The sequence below is a fragment of the Colossoma macropomum genome, unplaced genomic scaffold (genome assembly GCF_904425465.1).
Source record: "Colossoma macropomum unplaced genomic scaffold, Colossoma_macropomum, whole genome shotgun sequence".
NCBI classification, from domain to species: Eukaryota; Metazoa; Chordata; class Actinopteri; order Characiformes; family Serrasalmidae; genus Colossoma; species Colossoma macropomum.
Window position 1 is genome coordinate 8468690 of NW_023494797.1, and position 19877 is coordinate 8488566.

General features: G+C 37.5%; 2 protein-coding genes across 4 annotated transcripts; one reads left to right on the forward strand and one right to left on the reverse strand.

The window, feature by feature from the left end:
• Positions 1 to 114: 114 nt before the first annotated feature.
• Positions 115 to 6477, forward strand: si:ch73-314g15.3 (uncharacterized protein LOC368688 homolog). Of its 2 annotated transcripts, XM_036584195.1 has the most exons (12): positions 118 to 373; positions 550 to 638; positions 1265 to 1383; positions 1475 to 1577; positions 1678 to 1775; positions 1963 to 2112; positions 3297 to 3464; positions 3540 to 3609; positions 3699 to 3777; positions 4335 to 4488; positions 5793 to 5897; positions 6034 to 6477. In XM_036584195.1, exons 1-12 carry the CDS (start codon positions 267 to 269, stop codon positions 6064 to 6066), a joined length of 1275 nt encoding a protein of 424 aa, XP_036440088.1. In that variant the 5' UTR covers positions 118 to 266; the 3' UTR covers positions 6067 to 6477. The 2 variants fall into 2 exon arrangements, with proteins under 2 accessions (XP_036440087.1, XP_036440088.1); XM_036584194.1 differs by having other exon boundaries at positions 115 to 373; positions 5793 to 6477.
• A 1269-nt stretch (positions 6478 to 7746) lies between these two features.
• spi1b (Spi-1 proto-oncogene b) lies at positions 7747 to 19523 on the reverse strand. Of its 2 annotated transcripts, XM_036584196.1 has the most exons (6): positions 19145 to 19522; positions 18388 to 18462; positions 18187 to 18271; positions 16227 to 16423; positions 10553 to 10721; positions 7747 to 8928 (listed from the first exon to the last, which is right to left on the reverse strand). In XM_036584196.1, exons 1-6 carry the CDS (start codon positions 19184 to 19186, stop codon positions 8615 to 8617), a joined length of 882 nt encoding a protein of 293 aa, XP_036440089.1. In that variant the 5' UTR covers positions 19187 to 19522; the 3' UTR covers positions 7747 to 8614. The 2 variants fall into 2 exon arrangements, with proteins under 2 accessions (XP_036440089.1, XP_036440090.1); XM_036584197.1 differs by lacking the exon at positions 18388 to 18462 and having other exon boundaries at positions 19145 to 19523.
• Between the last annotated feature and the right edge of the window lie 354 nt (positions 19524 to 19877).

A 19877-nucleotide genomic window follows, 5' to 3' on the forward strand; every position in this document is an offset into this window, starting at 1 on the left:
CCAGACGGCTGGACTCATTACCATCAGCTGACCGCAAGGCTTCGTTAAATTAACATTTACATTCAGACATACTTGTGTCCTATGTGCAGAGGGAAAACGTTTGACTTTTATTTTGGAAAAGGACAGAAACGCATGCAACCGGAAGAAAAGCATGTGTAGGAGACATTTTGACACAAGTGCATCAGCTGTTTTATTAGTTTAAGAGGCGTTTTGCTCTGTACCACAGCATTGTATGGCATTAAAAAATAAGCCCTTCGGGATTTTCAATGGAACATTTTGAAGAAGATTTGGTTGAGGCCCTTAAAGATGTTGTAAAGGCCGGGAACTGGCAATGTGTCGGAGATGCATCGAAATTTAAGTCACCATGCACGAAGTAAGTTAAGAGTCCCTTAGGGACCAAGAACAGTAAGAAAAATAAATAGAATAATTGAAAAAAAAATGCATGTTTTTTCGTTTGGTTACAGTGAGCTGTTATTTATAAGCTCCTAATGAAACTAACTGAAAATAAGTGGCGTGTTGTTAAATCTTTCCCTTCATACTCTCTTGGAGGTTTTACGCAGACGATGGAGAGCACATCGTTCTTGTGCGCACAGAGGACGGAAGGTTTTGGGCTATGGACTCATCCTGCCCACACGAAGGTTGGTGCAGTTTCACCAACCACCAGCAAACACTGAAATATAAAGAGAGAGAGAGAGAGAGAGAGAGAGAGAGATTGAACATACACTCTGGAAAACAGATCATGTCAGTTCATTTTTGTTTAGAAAGTGCCCAGGTCTCGTTTTGCCATCCCCTGTGCCATTGTTTTTATCAGTCCATACATCCATTCATGTAACCATCCATCCGTCCATCCATCTATGTAACTGTTCATCCATCCATCCATCCATCCATTCATGTAAGCATCCATCCATCCACCCATCCATTCATGTAACTATCCATCCATCCATCCATCCATCCTTCTATTCATGTAACTATTCATCCATTCATCCTTCCATTCATGTAGTTATCCATCCATCCATTCATCCTTCCATTCATGTAGCTATGCATCCATCCATCCATCCATGTAACTAACCATCCATTCATCCTTCCATTCATGTAGCAATCCATCCATCCATCCATCCATCCATCCATCCATCCATTCATCCTACCATTCATGTAGCTCCATCCATCCATCCATCCATCCATGAGTTCATGTAACTATCCATCCATCCATTCATATAATTATCCATCCACCTATCTGTTTATTTATTTATGGCTGTATTGACAGGGGGCCCACTTGACCAAGGAGACATCGAGGACCTTGGAGATGGGAAACTGGCACTGATATGCCCCTGGCATTATTTTGACTTCAGCCTGGAGACGGGTTCCTCCTCCACAGGACTGCAGGTAGACCACTGCAATGAAGCTGTTAGTATGGCACCATTGCACCATTTTTGATGTCCTTAAATGTACTTAATTATTGTGTTCTTGACCACAGAATCAGGTGTATGATGTCAGAGTGGTGGATGGAAACGTTTATATTAACACACAAAGTACCTTGTCTCGCTACCCTGTCCCGGTGACAAAAACAGCAAAAACAGGTGAGTGGTAATACAGAAGGTTTAGAAAAGAGAGGGAAAAAAGCAACCATAAGTTTATATAGGTCAAGCAACTCCTCCTTTGTTTGGGAACTTTTTCTAGATGTCTTGTCACCGGTGGAAATAAAGTCAGCATCCTCGGAAAATACGCTCTGTTTCTGGGCCACAAAAATCCTTTGTACTCCAGACCCAGAGGAAAAGGTTAGCCTTCTTATACTCTTTTTTGGAATACTTTAGAAAGACTGAATAATTATTTAACAGGACTGAAACTAATGCTGGTTTCATTCTGTAACAAACATATCAACATATACACTCATTTGACTCACTTACTGCTTGTCATTCCTTCAGATGCCTCTCAAAGTCTATGCAATTTTGTTCTCTACCTCAGGTGGCTTTGACTAAGGATGTGCAGAGGTGGTGGGATACTGGGAAAATAACAGAAATTGGGGAGTGTGCTCCACCGGATCAGCCTAGCAGGATGGATAGCCTGACTGTGGTGGAGCCGGGCAAAATCAAACGTGGCAAAGGAGGCACACAGGTATGCAATCTAACTGAAGAGGTTTAAGAGGAAAGATTTGTTTTACATGTCATGTTGACAGAATTAATAAAGAAAGCAATTAATAAGGTGGGGAGGGGAGTAAAAAAGGAAAAGAAGAAAAAGAAAGAATAAATATATGAGATGTGGGAAAAAATGGAAATAATTAATCTATTATACATTGTAAAGGTATAATAATACAGTATTGTATTGTATATACACTGTAAACGTTGTAACTGTATCTGCAGTATTGTGCAAAAGTCAGAGACCACCCTTCAGTCCTTAATTTATGTCATTTCAAGTCAAAATGGCCATTAAGCACAAGTTATTCATTTTTCAGAAGATATTTCTGGGGAGATAGTATCTATTCCACTTGCATAAAGCAGGGGGGAAAGAAGGAAGGAAAAAAGTGAAAAAACCCAAACTACTGGAGTTCAAAAAAATAAAAAAAAATATAGACGAAATGAGACTCCTACCATGCATGTACGATCAGTTAAGCCACCAAAACAGTCACAATCAAATCTTTCGTCTTTAAAAGAGAGGAGAAAATAACCTCCACTCTGAAAAAATCCATAGGTGTTTCTGTCCATCCTACCGCTGTGAGAAGAAAACTCAACACTATGAGTCTGAAAGGATGTGTAGCTATAAAGAAGAACATTTGTAAATCAAAGAAGCTACTGATGTTCTCAGAACAATGGACTGACCACCCCAGAGCCCAGACCTCAACACCACTGAATGTGTTTGAGATTACTTGAATCGTGAGAAGCAGAAAATGCAGCCAACTTCTAAGACTAAACTTTGGAGGTGTGAAAAAAAACCCTGCAGATTTCTTTGAAAAACTGAAAGCAAGTCTCTAGAAGAGAATGAAAACCATAATAAAGGCAAAGTATAGACAAGCTGAATGCTAAGAAATAGTTGTTTGTGATTGTGATGAATAGCTTGTATTGAAATTAATTAAATGAAAGGTGGTCTTTGTCTTTTACGTAGCACTGTATAAAACTGCCTTCTACCACAAGCCTTATTCTTTTTCATTATTATTATTATTATTATTATTATTACAGAAGTTAAAGTATTATTGTCCCCATCCTGTCCTGTAGACATTTTTATAACTCTAGCAGCTAAGCTCCAACTCAGCAGCTTTTTGTGATCATTAGACCATTTGAAAAGTTTTACTTCTTTGCTTATAGGCAAGCAGGATTGCTTTGCTTCATTCTCTGGCCAACATAGAGCAGTGGGCGATTGACGTCTCATGGGATATTATAGCTCGATTCTCTTCAGTCCAGCTTAGTACTGGAGACTCAATGCCACGCCAGTTCTTCAGCGACTTTGTCAAAGTAGCAGGGGATGAAGCCAAGGTCAGTGACTCGACTAAATTAAATACTACAGCTTACGATTTTCTGGTTGTAATATAACCTTTTTTTTTTCAACAGCACTATAATTTATTAGAGGAAAGGATCAAGGAACTGGGTAGCTCTTTTGGTGCCCTCCCAGTGCATAATGGTCAGTATGGCGTTCAGGCCTTGTTTGGGTTGACAACTGACTTTGTGAAGCTAACATTGTAAGTAAGATTTCTTGTCCTTTTTCTGTAGGTTTGTGGCAGTCAGCGACAGAAACTTCTCATGATCTTCTGGCTAGACTGGCTATAGTACACATGGTCCATGAAGCCAGGTATGTTACTGAGCACATTATACAAAACAGATACGGAAGACAAATTGCAGCTTTCTTAGCCTGCTGTTCTACTACAGCCAAAAAACAGTTACACATAGTCACTAAAAAGTGAGGTTTAAGTGAATATATTTTAGGATTTTATTGCGTGTTGAATCAGAATGTTGTTTACACTAGATAATGGGATTATTATTTTGATGGATTTAGAGCAAAAAAGACACTGCTTATTTCAGCAATTGTTCCATTTTTTTTCTGAAGATACGTCATTTTAGTGAGACTAAAGACTGTCGAACTCTGAAGTCTGCCATAATGTTAAAGTTATTGTTAGATGACTTTGATTTCATTGTACCACCAGTCTTTGACACTGAGGTCCCTGTTAGTTAACGATTCCTGTTTTCAGCTGAAGACAGAAAAAGTATACTGAGGTTATTTTCTGTCTGTTTTTTCAGTGTATCAAAGCCAAGATTAGATTTCAATATATGTGTGGAATATATATGTATGTGTGTCAAAAGTCCCAAAACAGACTTTATTTATTTGACTTGGTATCATGGTTTCCATAGGGGCTTAGACGTGCACCCTCAGACGCTGTCCCGCTTTGCAGCTCAGGGAGACACAAACTCGGTAAAGATCCTAAAGGTCATCTACACTGATGAGATCACTCATGTGGCTGCAGGACTGCGATGGTTCACACACATCTGCTCCAAGGAGGGGCGGGTAAGAGTAATTACACAGAGCGATGTGTCTCTTTTGCCTCGTTTGATTCTGTGCAAATTTGCCTTGGTCGAACGATCCATCATGTTAAGCTAAGATAATCAAGTAACCTGCATAAAACATTTTTTATTGCTGAGCATGTTGTGAGAGCCATCATTATTACAAGTGTGCAATTACACAAATGCAGATGACAACAACCTGAAAATCATCCAACTGCTAGTCTGCTATGACACTTGGCTAAGCTTGGCTGTCGCTGTAGCGGCCCCTTCTGTAACGCTCAGAATGCAGCTTGGGCTTGAGACACGTTATTAATTACGTCATCACACATTTTTAAATGCAACAACGCGCAAAACCGTGTTTGCTTAGCTTGAATCTTTCTGGCTTTAGACGTCAAGCGCCATTACTTTACACTTTACGTTAACTTAAGTTTAATAACAATAACAAAATAACAAAAATGTGATAAAACAGATGGATTTTCTTTCTACAAAACAAAACACAACACACATAATCATTTTTCAAATTCAAATCATAAAAAAAAAAAATTAGGAACACAAATGTAAAATAGATTAAAAGCTTAGAATCTGCACTTTTGACATATTTTCTCAGCTTATTTCTTTAAGCTATGAGTGAGAAATAATTAAAATCAAACTACACTGTGCTTTTGTTATCAACAAACACACTAGTATTCAAAAATGTGGAATGACTTGTCGTATTAACATTTTTTTTTATTATTATTATACAATTATAACTTATACATTGTGGAATTAAACATTACAAATGATTTGTCAAAATATATTGTAATTTTAATAAATTGAACATTTCAAGAATTTTGTAAACAAGTTATTAAATTATCGTATAATTTATCTATTTAAATAAATTCTTTTGCAAGTTACCTGCCTTGAGATTTAATTGGCAATTTCTATAATGAAATATGAGGAATTCAGCGTGTTTATTTTTATAAATTTATTTTCTAAGCCTTCTGTAATTGTAGACATTCTAAAGTCTACTAACATTCCTCCTTTGTATTTACAAGTTGCACAGTGTTAGCATGTTAGAATTAACCACATTGATTTTTGATTGAGCCACCAAATTGCATTTATATCAATGAAAACAGTGATTCCAAGTTTTTGGACAATAGTGTTATTGCATCTTCTAAAGGTTAGTATAGAAAATATGGCTTAAGCATGTTTTTTGTAAATGTTTAATATTTAAAGGAAAATATACTGGTGCTATCCATTTTTTCACTGTTCTCTATCATTCTATATCAATCAATGCCAGTTTGCTGTGATTGCTGTATTATTTTCTAGGATTGCTTGAAGACTTTCCATGATTTGGTGAAGTTGCACTTCAAAGGGTATTTAAAGCCCCCTTTTAACACAGAGGGGAGGATGACAGCAGGGATGACAGAAGAGGTATTTTTCTTACTGTTATATTTTAGTATGCATCATGTCCTAACATTAGTGGCTTTTGAAAATGCATAAAAAATGATAACCTAATCTGATTTAGATTTTAAAGCATGTGTAATAACCAGAATCGTTTTCTCCACAGTGGTACGTTCCACTTGTTAAACCCTCCAGCTGACCGAAGGTGTCCTTCACCTTTTGATACGAAAAGAAAAGCTGCTATTCACTCCCGTCTGTTCAGAATATGCTCACTCACCAGTAACTGCCATCATTTACGTTACAGCAAAAATTAGCTGTACTTGTTTTACGTGTCCATTGCTGTTGTGAAATGGTTATTTACGCAGGGTTTTGAAAGTGCTGCTGCTATATTAAATCGTGTCATCTGTTTTTTTTCATGCATCAAATGCATAGAAAAGTGACAGACTAGTGATTATATGAAAACATTCACTTAAGTTTCTTGCCAAAAGCATTTCTTGGAAATTTAAGAATCAATTTTTTTTCGGAAAGGGAAAAAAAAACGTTTAAAAAAAGTTTACTTTTTTGTATGCACTATATTGAGTATAATCCAATAAATAATATAATCTTCAAAGTTGTGATGTACTTGCTTTTTGTGTCAAAATATTTTCATAATATTATTAAAGATATGAAAACTGTAACTCATTGTACTGACAGAGGGTGCTGGTGAGTCAAGAAATAGTACATGTAGAATGTAGAATGGTGACGTACAGTGAAAAACACAATAGGGGGTTTGAATGTGCAGTTTTTAGTGATATAGCTGGGTTTTGAGTATGTTCCAGTAACATTTTTCATAATTTAATTACATTGCATTTGCTTTTTACAGCTTTGATGTCAAGAATTCAGTCTCAAATGATTTCATCTGTTCTTTCATGATCAAGATGCTTATTGGTCAGCGTATTTCTTTGACTTCAGAGTCTATTTGCAGGTTGTTTTGACAGAACCTCTTGATTATCGTCCACTCATTAAAATAAAATAATGGTAGAAATCAGTGGAATGTAGGTAAAACATCACTCACTGATTACATAAAGCTCAAAGGCAGCCAATATGTAGAGTTAGACTACAGGGCAATTGGCTGATACAATTAACTACATTTATATACATGTACATGAATTTTATAAAAGCCACGGATGGTCCTCATAATGTTCCCTAAAACAGATTAAAGACTGCTTCATGAAAAACCTGTAAAACATGTCAAACCAAACAGTTCACAAATACATAAAAGTAATAATTACAAAATGAACCAATAGCTTTAATTGAATGTAGCTTTAGAAAGTAAGTTCCACATTTACTTTAATGTCCAGCCACTGGCACCTGAGTCCCTTTATCATCATGAGAAAAAAGTTATATGCCTTTTTATCGGAATTATCACACTCATGTATGAGCACAGGATTGCTCATTCTGCATACAAAAAGAATATGTACCTTACTCTCACCATGTTTAACATTTACAAGGATTTCACTCTTAAAAGTAAAGGTGCCATAAGAGTTCATTGGATAGATGCTATAGAAGAACCACTTTTGTTTCCCTAAAGATCATTTCAATAGATGGTTCTTTAAAGGTCATATTTGGGTGAAGAACTTTTTAAAAAGTTTATAAAATAAGAGTTTGATTACTATGTAAACATAGTTTCAAAATGTATCATTTGCTTCTCAGTCCATAGAAACTAAGCTGCAAAAACAGCCCGTTTTGATTTTGCTGGTTTGGTGATGTCATGAAAACCAACTCATTTGCATATATCTTGCTATTCAGCCTAGAGCAGATTAGCCCTGCACATTTATGCTGAAATTACAGAGTGTTTCAGCCTTGACTATTTTTTCAATGAGACAAGACACAGGGCAGCCAATCAGAACAGAGTTCTTTTAAATACATCAGTTTTAAAAGCACAGTAATAAAAACAGCCTGTTTAATTCTGAAGAGATAAATAGGGGTTGGCATGAAACATGAATAAGGGCTGTTTTACTTAATACCATACAAAGATTATAAGTCAATCTCTGGGAAAAAAAATAAAATATAATACACACAAAAAAGAATATAGGCCCTTTAAAGAACCTCTACATAATGCAAAAATTCTATGCCAACTAAAGGTTTCCTAGAACCGTACATCTGAGCTAAGAACCATTTAGTAACCTTTATTTTTAAGTGTTGTTAAGAAAAGCACCCTTGCTGGGAGGGTAAAAACAGAGACTAAAAGTCACCCAGTGTGTGCTGGCCAGACGAGACAAGTGCCGTATTTTCCGTACAGCGTGAGCCTGTGTCATTTGTTTTCACTTCTGCTTTTGTATTTTTGTGATTTTTTTTCCCCCCATCATGCTCAGCGTAGAAGTTAACAACTGCCCCTGCTTGAGAGCCATTTGGTTTAGTTTTATAACTCACTATGCGTTTTACTTTACATTTATTTTCACCTTCACCCTCAGGACTTTTTTTATACGTGGCAAACATGAAATGTTTTCACATGTGGCCCTGCACCTGTAATGGACTTGTGATCTGTGGGCTAATAGTTCAAAGACAAAGTTCATTTCATTAATGCAAAGGTGAATAATATAAAATGGAATGTTAAAGAAAACACGAAAGGTCGGCCAACCGAAAGAGTGTGATGCTCGAAGTCCAAATGAGCAGAACTCTCTTGAACAGAAAGAGATCATCTTCCGTGCACCAAGTCTCTGTCGTCTTCCTTTCTTTCTTTCTTCCTTTCTTTCTTTCCCATCGCTTTACATATACAGCTTCCTATCTAGATGGCTCTTCCCGAGCACCTCGCCGCTGAACTGGTAGGTGAGCTTCTTCTTGATCTTTTTGACCTCTCCGGTCTTGCCGTAGTTTCTCAGCGCCCTGGCCATCTTCTGGTAGGTCATCTTCTTGCGGTTGCCCTTCTGCACGCCCCAGCGGTGGGCCAGAGCCTCTTTGTGTTTGGAAGAGAACTGGAAAGTTCCCTTTTCTCTGTCCACCCACCAGATGCTGTCCTTCATGTCCCCGTTTCGCAGAAGGTCCAGCAGGAACTGATACAGACGAATCTTCTTCTTGTTTCCTAGGTGAAAAAAGACACACAGATAAACAGAGAAAAAGTCAATGGCCCAGTCTTTTTCTGATGGGGGAGATTCTGCCGTCAAATATGGGACAGCCCATGTCTAACAGGCCTGTGTGAGAGTATTGTTTTGCCAGGCCAAGGCTCACGATAGGGTTGTTTGTTGGAAATGTGACCTTTCACAGAAAGTTCCTTGTTATTCTATTGGCCTGATTAAAGGGAAATTTCGGGGAAGCCAAATATTTGTGTGTAAAATGTGACATGTATTCAGAGAAGTGGCTTCGCTTGTGTTTTTCTGGCTATATATACGTCATTATATTTCTTAGCAACATCAAGAATTCACTCTAAAAACATTTACCAGTCAGCAGGCATTCAAATTAAAGTACTTACATCAGCCATCAAAGCTAGAATCATTAGCCCTCATCTTTAAAACAATGGTTTGGCCAAAACTCATTTTTACAGCAAATGCAGTCAATCAGCCAAAAGCCAATCAGTTTGGTTTCTAAAGCTTACTTTATTAGTTTTGCACCAGAGCTACAAGGCTAATATAGCTAACAACTAATGAAAGCTTATAGCCACCAGCATCATATAAAGTATATAGCTAAATCAACACCCACATGTTAAGTAATCTTACATAGACTTGCTTATGACGTTCCTGACATGGTATGACATTTTGTTATCTAAAAATAGGCAAAAGTGCACTGCATAGCTTCAAACAGTAGCAGCTTTCTTAAAACCTGCATCTTGTTCATGTTGTCTCCATTTTTTATACATTTTTTTAAATAACAGTAATAGTGTAAAAAACCACATAAGTACTTCCACTGGAGCTATGAGGCTAATGTGGCTAACAGGTAATTGAACGTGACAGCCACCAGTTACTATCAAGTAAATTGTATGCCTAAATTACTTGGGAAGAAATCTCAAATAGACCTGTTTATGTGATTTCCAACTCTGTATGATGTTCTATTCTCTAAAAAAAGAACAAAAGCATGTTGCATAGCTAAAAATAGTTGTAGCCATCTTAAAACCTGATTTTTGTTCATACTTTTCTCTATTTTTAAAGATAACATTACCAAACAGTGTCAGAAAACCACTTAAGCAAGTCTATTTGAGATTATTTAACAGCTTGATGCAGTTTGAGGCAAGTGTGAAATACTTTGACATTTTCATGATACACATGACATTTAGTTGTTCTGAGATTTAATAAGTTGGAACAGACAAAATAGAACCTGTAGTGCCATATATAAAATATATTATTATTATTATTATTGTTGTTGTGTATTGGAACTTTAAGTTAGCTAGTCTTCTTTAAGTACTGATGATATGCACAATGTGCTCAGAAAAGTGTATTGTGACATAATTTATCATGATAACGATAAAATATCGTCAAATTGCCCAACCTTAGTGTGAAATGGTTTAGATATGCAGTTTGCATTGATGCTAATTGGTAGAGTATGAGCTTCCATTACTTGTTTAACTACATTAGCCTCATAACTCCAAATCAAGAACAAGCTAACTTCAGATGCCAAACATGTCTTGGCTGAGTACATGTGGAGTAAAAGGAAAACGTTTAATTTTGTCAGTTTTAGCTTTTTCTCATACAGGGAAATTGAGAGAAAATCCTCACCGTGTTCTACTCCGGTAGTGGAGCTGATGTGGTCCCTCATACACTCTTCATCGGAAACCTCCAGCGGTGGGCTACGGCTGCCGGGGTCGTCATCATCTGAACTCCGCAGGAGAGGTGAGGGCTGCACGCTGTGGGGGTAACACACCGACGGCCGGGGCAAATACGTCATCTGCAGGGCAACAACAGCTCTTTATTCTGGGGAGGTCATAAGGAACATTGAAGCATCTCATGTGTTCTGCATGTCCTGGGTGTATAAAGCTGGGGTTCATTTTTGCCATCCTTTCTCACATCAACATGTTCAACTATAGTGCCTGTTATTTCCATTCAAAACCATTCCATTCAGAAAACATATTTAAAAGAAAATTACACAGAAATCTCACAACTAAGTATATATTTTTTTCAGCATTTAGTATGTTCACACTTTGCCGTTATTATAATGTTCATTCTTTTCTGAAGCCATGCTTTCATTTTTTTTTTAAAGAAATCTGTACTGATATTTTTCTACACATCTAAAGTTCAGTCTTAGAAGTTGGTTGCATTGTCTGCTTCCCAAGATCCAACTAATCCCAAACACATTTGATGATGTCAAAGTCTTTTTATTTGACTTGCTCCTTCCTTATGCAAGTGGATTATTTTATATCTAACCCCTTAGAAATATCTCCTGAAAAATGAAGAGCATGTGCTTAATGGCTGTTTTCACAGGAAATTAAATAAATGAAGGATGGGCTCTTATTTTTGCTTAGTACTGTATAATGCTGAGTGAAATTTGACTCATCCTCACAAGATTTTGAGTCAGTGTGGTACAAAAGGCCAAAACCCAGGCCTGTGTCAACAGGTGGCCATGCTATATTATTTCAAGATATCTTAGGCATGCTAAATAGCAAAAGGGGAAGTTTCTTGCTTACCACTGTATATCGCTGAGGAGGAGTATGGTACTCTCTCAAGACTATTTCAGTATACCTCACTGTGGTTCCACAGATATGATCTCGAATCGCTTCCATTTAAAAATGGTGAGAAACATTTGGCCAAAGGTCCAAAAAAAGGTAGAAAATAAATAAAGAACAGAGAGTATTTCTAAATCAGCATGAAGTAAAGGTGACTGAGATCACAAGGTCTTGAAGACAGTCACATTGTTATAATGCCTGTTTGTGTCATTTCATGCAGTGCGTTGGAAGACACACTTCCACATGATGGGACAGCCAGCTCAGAAAAAGAGGTCATGCAGGATGTTGAAACAAACTTATTTTACACTTAAGTTCAGCTGAAGTCATTGTATGTGGTTTCCTTAGTTTCAGCATCATCAGATAAACTACTGCATCTTGGTATCTACACCTAAATAAGAAAGAGAACACCTGCAATCCTTGCAACACAGGGAATCAATTGTTTTAGAGTCACATCTATGACCTGTTACATCCCTAAACTAATTTCACTTATACATCTGTAATTACTCACAGATTAACTGTAAGCTTGTTCCTGATGATCATATTAGTCATCAAGAAACCTACCGATTTTTTGGACGATTGAGTAACCAACGTTTCCAAAATAGGCCAAACCTTAAAAATGGACTGAGTGGAACTGATTATTCAAAGTGTCTGCATAATTATAAGATGTAAACAAAGTATTTCAGAGTAGTTTGATGTGAAATTGTGCATTATAGAGGAATTTCTTTACAGTTATAGTGATAGAAACCTACGATGACTACAGTGCAAATATAGCCATTTTATTTATGACCCAAAATGACCACTGAAGCTACATGTGCCTTGAGTTTTTATATGTAATGTTGTTAATAGTAAAATAGTGGTAAATCTGAACAAATAAATTTTCTTTAGGGACTATTTTGCCTTACAAAACTATCAGAAAACAAAGCCTCAGGCACCAGGCGGTGTATACATAACCATTTTGTGTGATGTCAGCTTTCTAGGAGGGAGCTTAAAGAGGCATTAAACACTTCAGACGTCTGGTTCCTGTCACCACCACTGTGAACAATTCTGACTCAGTAAGTTTCTTTAGAATAGCACACTTCACATCAAACCACCCCGAATGACTTTATTCAGAGCTTAACCACTTAATTATGCAGAATTTTTTTGAAAACTCCCCTTTAACTTAAGAAAACATGCATCACATCTTGAAGATTCCCAAAACTTTATTAGAAAAGAAACTAGGAATCTTTGAAGAAGACCTAAGACCTTAAGCACCCAACCCCTTTCACCGTGTGTCAACAATAGACAAAATTCTACATTTTTCATATTTAAGGTTTGTGTGGATTTATGTACCAAAATAAGCTTAATTTATTTTTACATAGCCATTCCCCAACCTGTTTATCCCTTCAACAGACTGTTGTTGTTACTGTGCCTTTAAGACTGATATATGTAAATGACCTCTGTTTTGATTGCCTTGTATTGTGCCTCATTCAAAAAGCAGCCCAGGCTGAAACACTCTTTATAACTTCAGTGTGAAGGGGTGGGGCTAAACTGCTGTAGGCTGAATCGGTGAATATACGTAACTGTGTTCGTTTTTGTGACATTACAATTCAAAACAGGCTGTTTTTGCAGCTTAGTTTTCATATATGGACTGTATGGATCGATGAGTGATACCTTTTGAAATGGTAACAATGTTAATATGACACATCAAACTCATTTATTTCAAAAAAGTGAGGAAAATTCAGTTTTCCATGAAACGAAGGATATTGCTACACTAATAGATTAGACTGTTTAACCTGTTGTCAAGTGTGAACCTTTTATCAAGTGAAATTTAAAGAGATAATGCTTAAAGGAAGTCCAGTTTGCAAGTGCAGTAAGATCATTTCACTTGATAAGAGGCTTAAAAACTGTCTAGAAAAAAGTTTTGTAAGTAACAATGTTTAGAAATTAATATGAACACAATCTTGAAAAAAGAAAAACAGAAAAGAGTTGTGTGCATCTGTTTTGAACAGTTGAACTTCCACAAATAGCCACATAGTCGCACCACGTACAGTATTCTGAACCGCAATATGAGGAGATCAGATAAGGCTAACAGAAGAATATTATTTTCAGTCTAAGTGGCTGTGGCCCAGCGCAGGAGTGGCCGTGCGCACTACAGGAGGCAGTAAATCAGCCTGCCATTCAGACAGCTCTCTTCCCTCCAGTGAGTCCACGGCTACACACAGAGGAAAAGCCCTCTTTTCGATAGCCTGTACTGTGGTTAGTGCCTGAGAAAGAAGTCCACCCAGACAGAGAGGATCCAATCACAGCCATTCTCTGATCTGGTTCCCATTCTAACCCATAGATTGCTTTCACTGGGTCTGCTTTCGCACTCTGTACATTGCTTGTCTTCTGTTTCAGGTTTCCTACAGAAAAGCTGCTTTGAATGTGCTTGACTCAAATGTGTGCATTGTTTCCACATTAATATATTTTATTCCATAAACATAATTGTGGACAAACATAAGATAATTAAAGGCAGTAACAGTGTGCATGGATGTTTTCCATGTGAAAATTTGGGTGCAGCAAAAAGCATCACAAAAACAAAACAACAACAAAAAAGCCTAAATATTTTCCTTTGTTTGTTTCACGCTGCCTTAATATTGTTTTGCCAAATTAAGAGCGAAAATGAAACTCCTGAACTCTCATTTACTGTTAAGAATCTGAATAACTATTCCAATTATGTCAAATTGCAATAATATAAACTGTTTATAAGGCATGAATGGTTGAACAGAATCATAATTACAAATTAGTCATTTAAAATTAGCATCCCTTCTCATTGATATCAGCCCAGTTTTTGTGCATATGTGTGTATGTGCTTGTGTGTGTATGTGAATGTGCTTGCGTTTTGTGCGTCTCTGGGTGTCCGAGTACATCTGTGTGTGTGTGTGTCACAATAAGGAGCGGTTGTGTTTGTGTAAGTGGGGAGGGCCTGTGTAACGGCGGTTGGTGAGTATGCAGGCTGCTGCTGTGGTGACAGTGGTGAGGACTGGTCAGGATAAGGCTGGGTTGAGAAACAGTCTGGGTGCAGATGCGCTCTCTGCGCTCCGCACCAGCAAAGCAAATGAAACTCTGCACCAACTCAGTGACAGCGAAGCTTCAGTGTGCACTCTAGTATGTGCAAATAAGGACAGGGAGAAATCCTACAGGCACTTTATAACAACTGAATCGGTTAACCCCTTATTATGCAGCTGTTATTCTTAAGAGTTAGTTTTGTAATAATTACTACATAATAATGTGTCCGTTATGTAGTTGAGTGAGGGACTGAAGCGAGGGCCCACATACAGGCCTTTAGGGTTTCTGCAGCTAACTTGTAGCAAATGTTCTTGCACAAATTTAATTATGGAAAGTATAATTGTGTATTTTTAGGGAAAAATCAGCATGTGATAGCATCACATAATTTTCCAGCAACTCACACATGGACTTTTTATATTTAGATTGATGATCGTTGTGTGCAGAATTATTGAGATAAGCAAAATAATCATGATCTAAATTCAGTTATGAACTACCACATGTGAGCATCACAGAGCCTGACCATGCAGCATGCATTTTTTTAATATAATTACAATATACAGTTGTATGCAAAAGTTTGAACGCCCTTGGTCAAATTTTTATTGATTGATTTTATTTGCGAAGTGAAAATAGGTTGACATCCTTTACAAAGAACACACTTCTGCACATTTACTGTTAATTTGCTGAATTTAACACACTGGGTAAAAAATTAAGAATGTTTTATTTTATATTTCCACAATATGTTAAACTCAGCAAAAATAAATAAATAAATAAATAAATAAATAAAGCACTACAATCATTTTAAAAAGCGGCAATGTCATATGTTTTAACTCATTTACATGTAGAAAATCAATAAAATATAATTGGATGGGGGACATTTAATCTTCTGCATACAACTGCAATTATCAACTGGGCTAGCATCTAAAATTACTTAATAATTTATTATGACAACTATATTCTGCATAGGCAGTATGTAACACAGTTAACATCCAGTGGTTCTCTGCTTTATGTTGATTGGAAACCAAAATATTGCCAAAAAGGCATGTTAGAAACAAGTTCATCCATTTTGCACTCTAGTGTGGAGTAGATGCCATGTACCAGAGTTCCTTTGTTTCATTTGCATATTCCCCAGCATTCTTTGCCAGACTGAAAATCTATGTTATAATCTTTTCAAGTGATGTTTAAATATGCACATGTGCAGTATCAGTTGGTGATGTTCTATTTATATAGTCTGTTATTAAGTGCAGACGTTACTGTTGTATACATAAAAAAGAACAATGATTTTTGTAATATCTGTGCTTATTTAAATCGTCACAATATTCAATATCAGTTATCGGCACAAGGCTGGTGCAGCCTCCAAGCCTCTGCCAATACTCTTAACAATAAAAGTTCCTAAATGGTTCTTGACTTGGACATAAGGTTCTGGAACCTTTACATTCTATGGAGGCTCTTTAGATCTTTAAAAATGGTTCTTTGCACTCACACGTCTCATTAACAAGACCACTTCCTAAAGAACCATCCACTTAAAGGTTCTTCAGGGAACCACAGGTGGTTCTTCTGTGGCATTGCTCTAAAGAACCCTTTTTGGGTCCCCCTTTGAAGTCTCACTGCTTTTGCATGTATGGTGAAATGATATAATCTGACCACTGGCTCCACTGTGCATTGTTGGCTTTGTAGCAGAATTGGAGCAGTTAGTGAAATCTCACCTGTGGAGAGGAGAGGGCAAGGTGGGGTCCAGGCAGACTGGGGTCGAGAAAGTGGCTGGACTCTATCTCACTGAAGCGCTGATGCACGCTGGACGGGTGAACCTGTGGCACACTCTGCAGCTCCGTGAAGTGGCTCTCTGGCAGATTCTCAAAGTCTCCTGAGTGGATAGGGTGGGGGTTGTACTCCCAAGTGTGATCTGGACAGAGGTGGCCAAACGAAGGGTCAGCAATTGCCATCTTAGAGCCAATACATGCAAACCGATGTTGACATTAGACAGTCAGTAAAACCATGGGCAGTAGTCGAGTTGTCAATTTCAGATTTGTTAAAAACATTGACTTTTTTGTTTGTTTGTTTGTTTTTTTCACTAAAACCACCAGGCCTATGTGTTCACACCACCATTTCCTTCAGCAGTTTTGTGAATAGCGTCAAACTTGCAGTTTGTTTTTTGCCTCCATGTTTTCCATCACTGAAATGAAGAATCCCAGTTTCTAAATCCATTACTTCACAATTTGCAATACATTCTGTATTGGTTGTGTGTTTAGAGCACACAGAATACCTCATGGGAAAACTTTAGAGGACACCTAGCCAAAGAAGAGTTCATAAAAATATGTCAACTAAAACAATTGTTACATTGCTGAAACTGTTACTGTATAAGTTAAATTAGCTGGTAACACTCTCAGAAATAAAGGTACTAAACTATCACTGGGGCGGTGCCCATCTTGTCACTGGGGTTGTCACTCAAGGGTACATCTCGGTACCTTTAGTCAGGGACCATAATTGTACCATAATCCACTAAAATGATATTTTCTAAGTTGTATTGACTCCACACACCCCGTCTCGTCTCCAGACTTTTTATTTTATTGTTCTGATTTAAAACATTAGGTTATGAAAAGATATAAATATGTACTTTTCACCTGGAAAAACCTATTTAAGGTTCACAACTGGACCTTAAAACCACCGTTGTACCTTTGAGGGAACATTTATATTGTTTGTACCTTGTTTAATGAAAAATGTACCTGCACAGAACCTTTATTTCTAACAGTGTATATGTAAGAGCATTAGGCATACGCAAAGCACGAACATTGAACATAACTTGAGTTATTTAGCCAAATTTTTAGACTTAAGCCTAATTGTGAATTTCCACTGAAAAGTACATTAAGTTTTAGCTTCATTTCTGTCAAGCAAACTAACCATTACATTTCCAAAACAGGCAAACGTCAACCTGCAAACACATGGCTGACTTTGTTGATGTCGTTTTGCTTAAAGCCTCCTGTAATTAGCATTTCTCAGACTTCATGAAAGTAGGTGAACGCTGTTTTCACTTTTCTTTTAACGTCGCACTGCAGTGGCTTTCAGAACTGAAATGCTACATGCTAATGTACACAAAAAACTCTTAGCTTATGTAGTTCCAGAAATGAGACAGCGACGTGCATACAATCATACGACCCCTGTACTGCACTCCCAGCTGGCTCTTCTTTTAATGTGTGTCCTTTTCAGCCCTTTTTCCACTTTGTGATGCTTTCTATTTTTCAGCAATAGCTCAGTTTGATAACTGTGTGGCCTAGATAGACTCTTTTAGGTGGCAGGCCCTTGGGGATATTTGTCGTTCTACGTCTGTAGTTTTCTTGCCTGTCAAAATGAGGCATCTGTTTCCTGCTTTGTGTCGGGTCACTTGCCTGGTTCCACTCGCTAGCTCTCCTAACACCCCCTTGCAGGGTTTATTCCCAGCTGCCCTGGGTGTGATTTTGAACCGTTAGTTCATTCTACCGAAGATGGTGTTAATATGGGCCTCTAAGTGTGGCGCAGTGCTAACCTATTTTGGTGAAGTTTCAGTCCATTTGAAAACGTATGTATACATTTTGAACAGTCTGCAATGACGTATGCTTAAAAGTGCCGTAATGCAGTAAGACAACAACAATCTACAGATGAACTGATGTAAACAAAAAAACAGCATCTCACCACTTTGGCCTTCTCCATCGATTATGTATTGGTATTCCATTGGTGGCCGATAGATGTCAGGTTCATAGATCATTTCTTCCGATGGCTGTTGGGTGAATTGTGAAGAGAGAGTTTGACCAATTGGAATGAAAACAATAAGCAAAGCCCTTAAAGTTCAATGCAGAAATATGAATGCAGTATGCAGTATGAGAAAAGCCTCACATCTTTGTTTACAAGTGCCCAGTAATCTTTAAATTCAGATGGTGTCTGTGACATCCAGCCAGTCCGGGTTATTTTCTATTACACATAGAAATTATATTTCAGTAATTCAGTAATTTTTGAGAACAGTTAAACTTGTAGAATAGAATCGTTGTTACATAGAAGCACATGTGAGGTTATCCTAAATGACCACCTGTCATATATCACTTGATTTATTCATTCTGTTTGTTCATTTTCAATTTATTTCACCTTATAATAATCAAGGCATCTTAATTTATAGACAGTTGATAATGAAATTTAATACACCAATCCTAAAATATGCTAAGCAGCACTGAAACCATAACAAAACCTAAAATACAAGTGTATCTAAAGTTGGGAGCCGAAGAATTTGCACATATTCAAACAGTTACGTGTATATTAATCAAATACAAATAAGGCTACCCTTCTAAAAGACTTAATAAGGCTAAATGAGTCGTCTATTATTTTTGAACGGTAAACATGAACAACAAAATACCAACATAGTGATGCTGTTCACTTTCCACTACTGTAGTATTTGTTCAATTCTACGTTCGAGGACTAAGCAGTGAAATGTTACATCAGTGTAACTGAAACATTGACACATCTACTAGCTTTAGGCCATTGCCGGGAACTCGTAACCCTGCTGACTCTTCGTTAACTTCTAGGTCTTTGTATCTTTACACTTTTACAAGCAGAACACAAACACAACGGAATGCATGCATAGAAGATGGAGAATACTCACAGGTGGGATGATGTACCCCTCCATTCTGAATGAAGGCAACATGGAGTCTTCTCCCCTTCGCTCACTCTAGCTCTTTGCGCTAACCCTTTCTCAATGGCTTTCAAAACTGTCCCCGAGCCATTGCACAACTCGAAATTTCCTCTTACCAAATGAAACCAAAGATCTCGTACACACACACAGAAGCACGCACCTTATCCAGTGGGGGCCACACAGCTATCTCCCAGGGCCCCTAAAAGAAAGTGGCTACAGAGACAGTGCAAGTAGCACGTTAGCCTAACAGCAAGCGTGACCAAAAGGATCGGGCTTTCTGTTTGTTACTTCTTTATTTTTGGGTATGTGTGTGAGTCTGCTGCTGGTTCCTGATTTTAGGGTGATGTCAGGTGGGGATTATAACTACTCAGTTAGAACAGACGCAAAGTGTCACCTCCCCCAATAGCCAATCAGAGACAACTCAGCCAACACGCTTCTTCCTGTCCACCTCCATACTGCCTGCCATTCCACAAGCTTTAACGTAGGATGAAGGAATAATTGGTGCCACTTTAGAAGACTTTAGGGCTCCTCTAATTTCTGCATTTTAGAAGCCATTTCCAGAAGGGTGATTCTCACAAACATGACAAACACTAGGACCCAACTTAATCTTAAAATGGCTAAAACTTAACGTTGCTTTTGATATATAAACAATTATGCCTGGTTATATCATTTAAAGTAAACTTGACTTTTTAAAAATAGATTT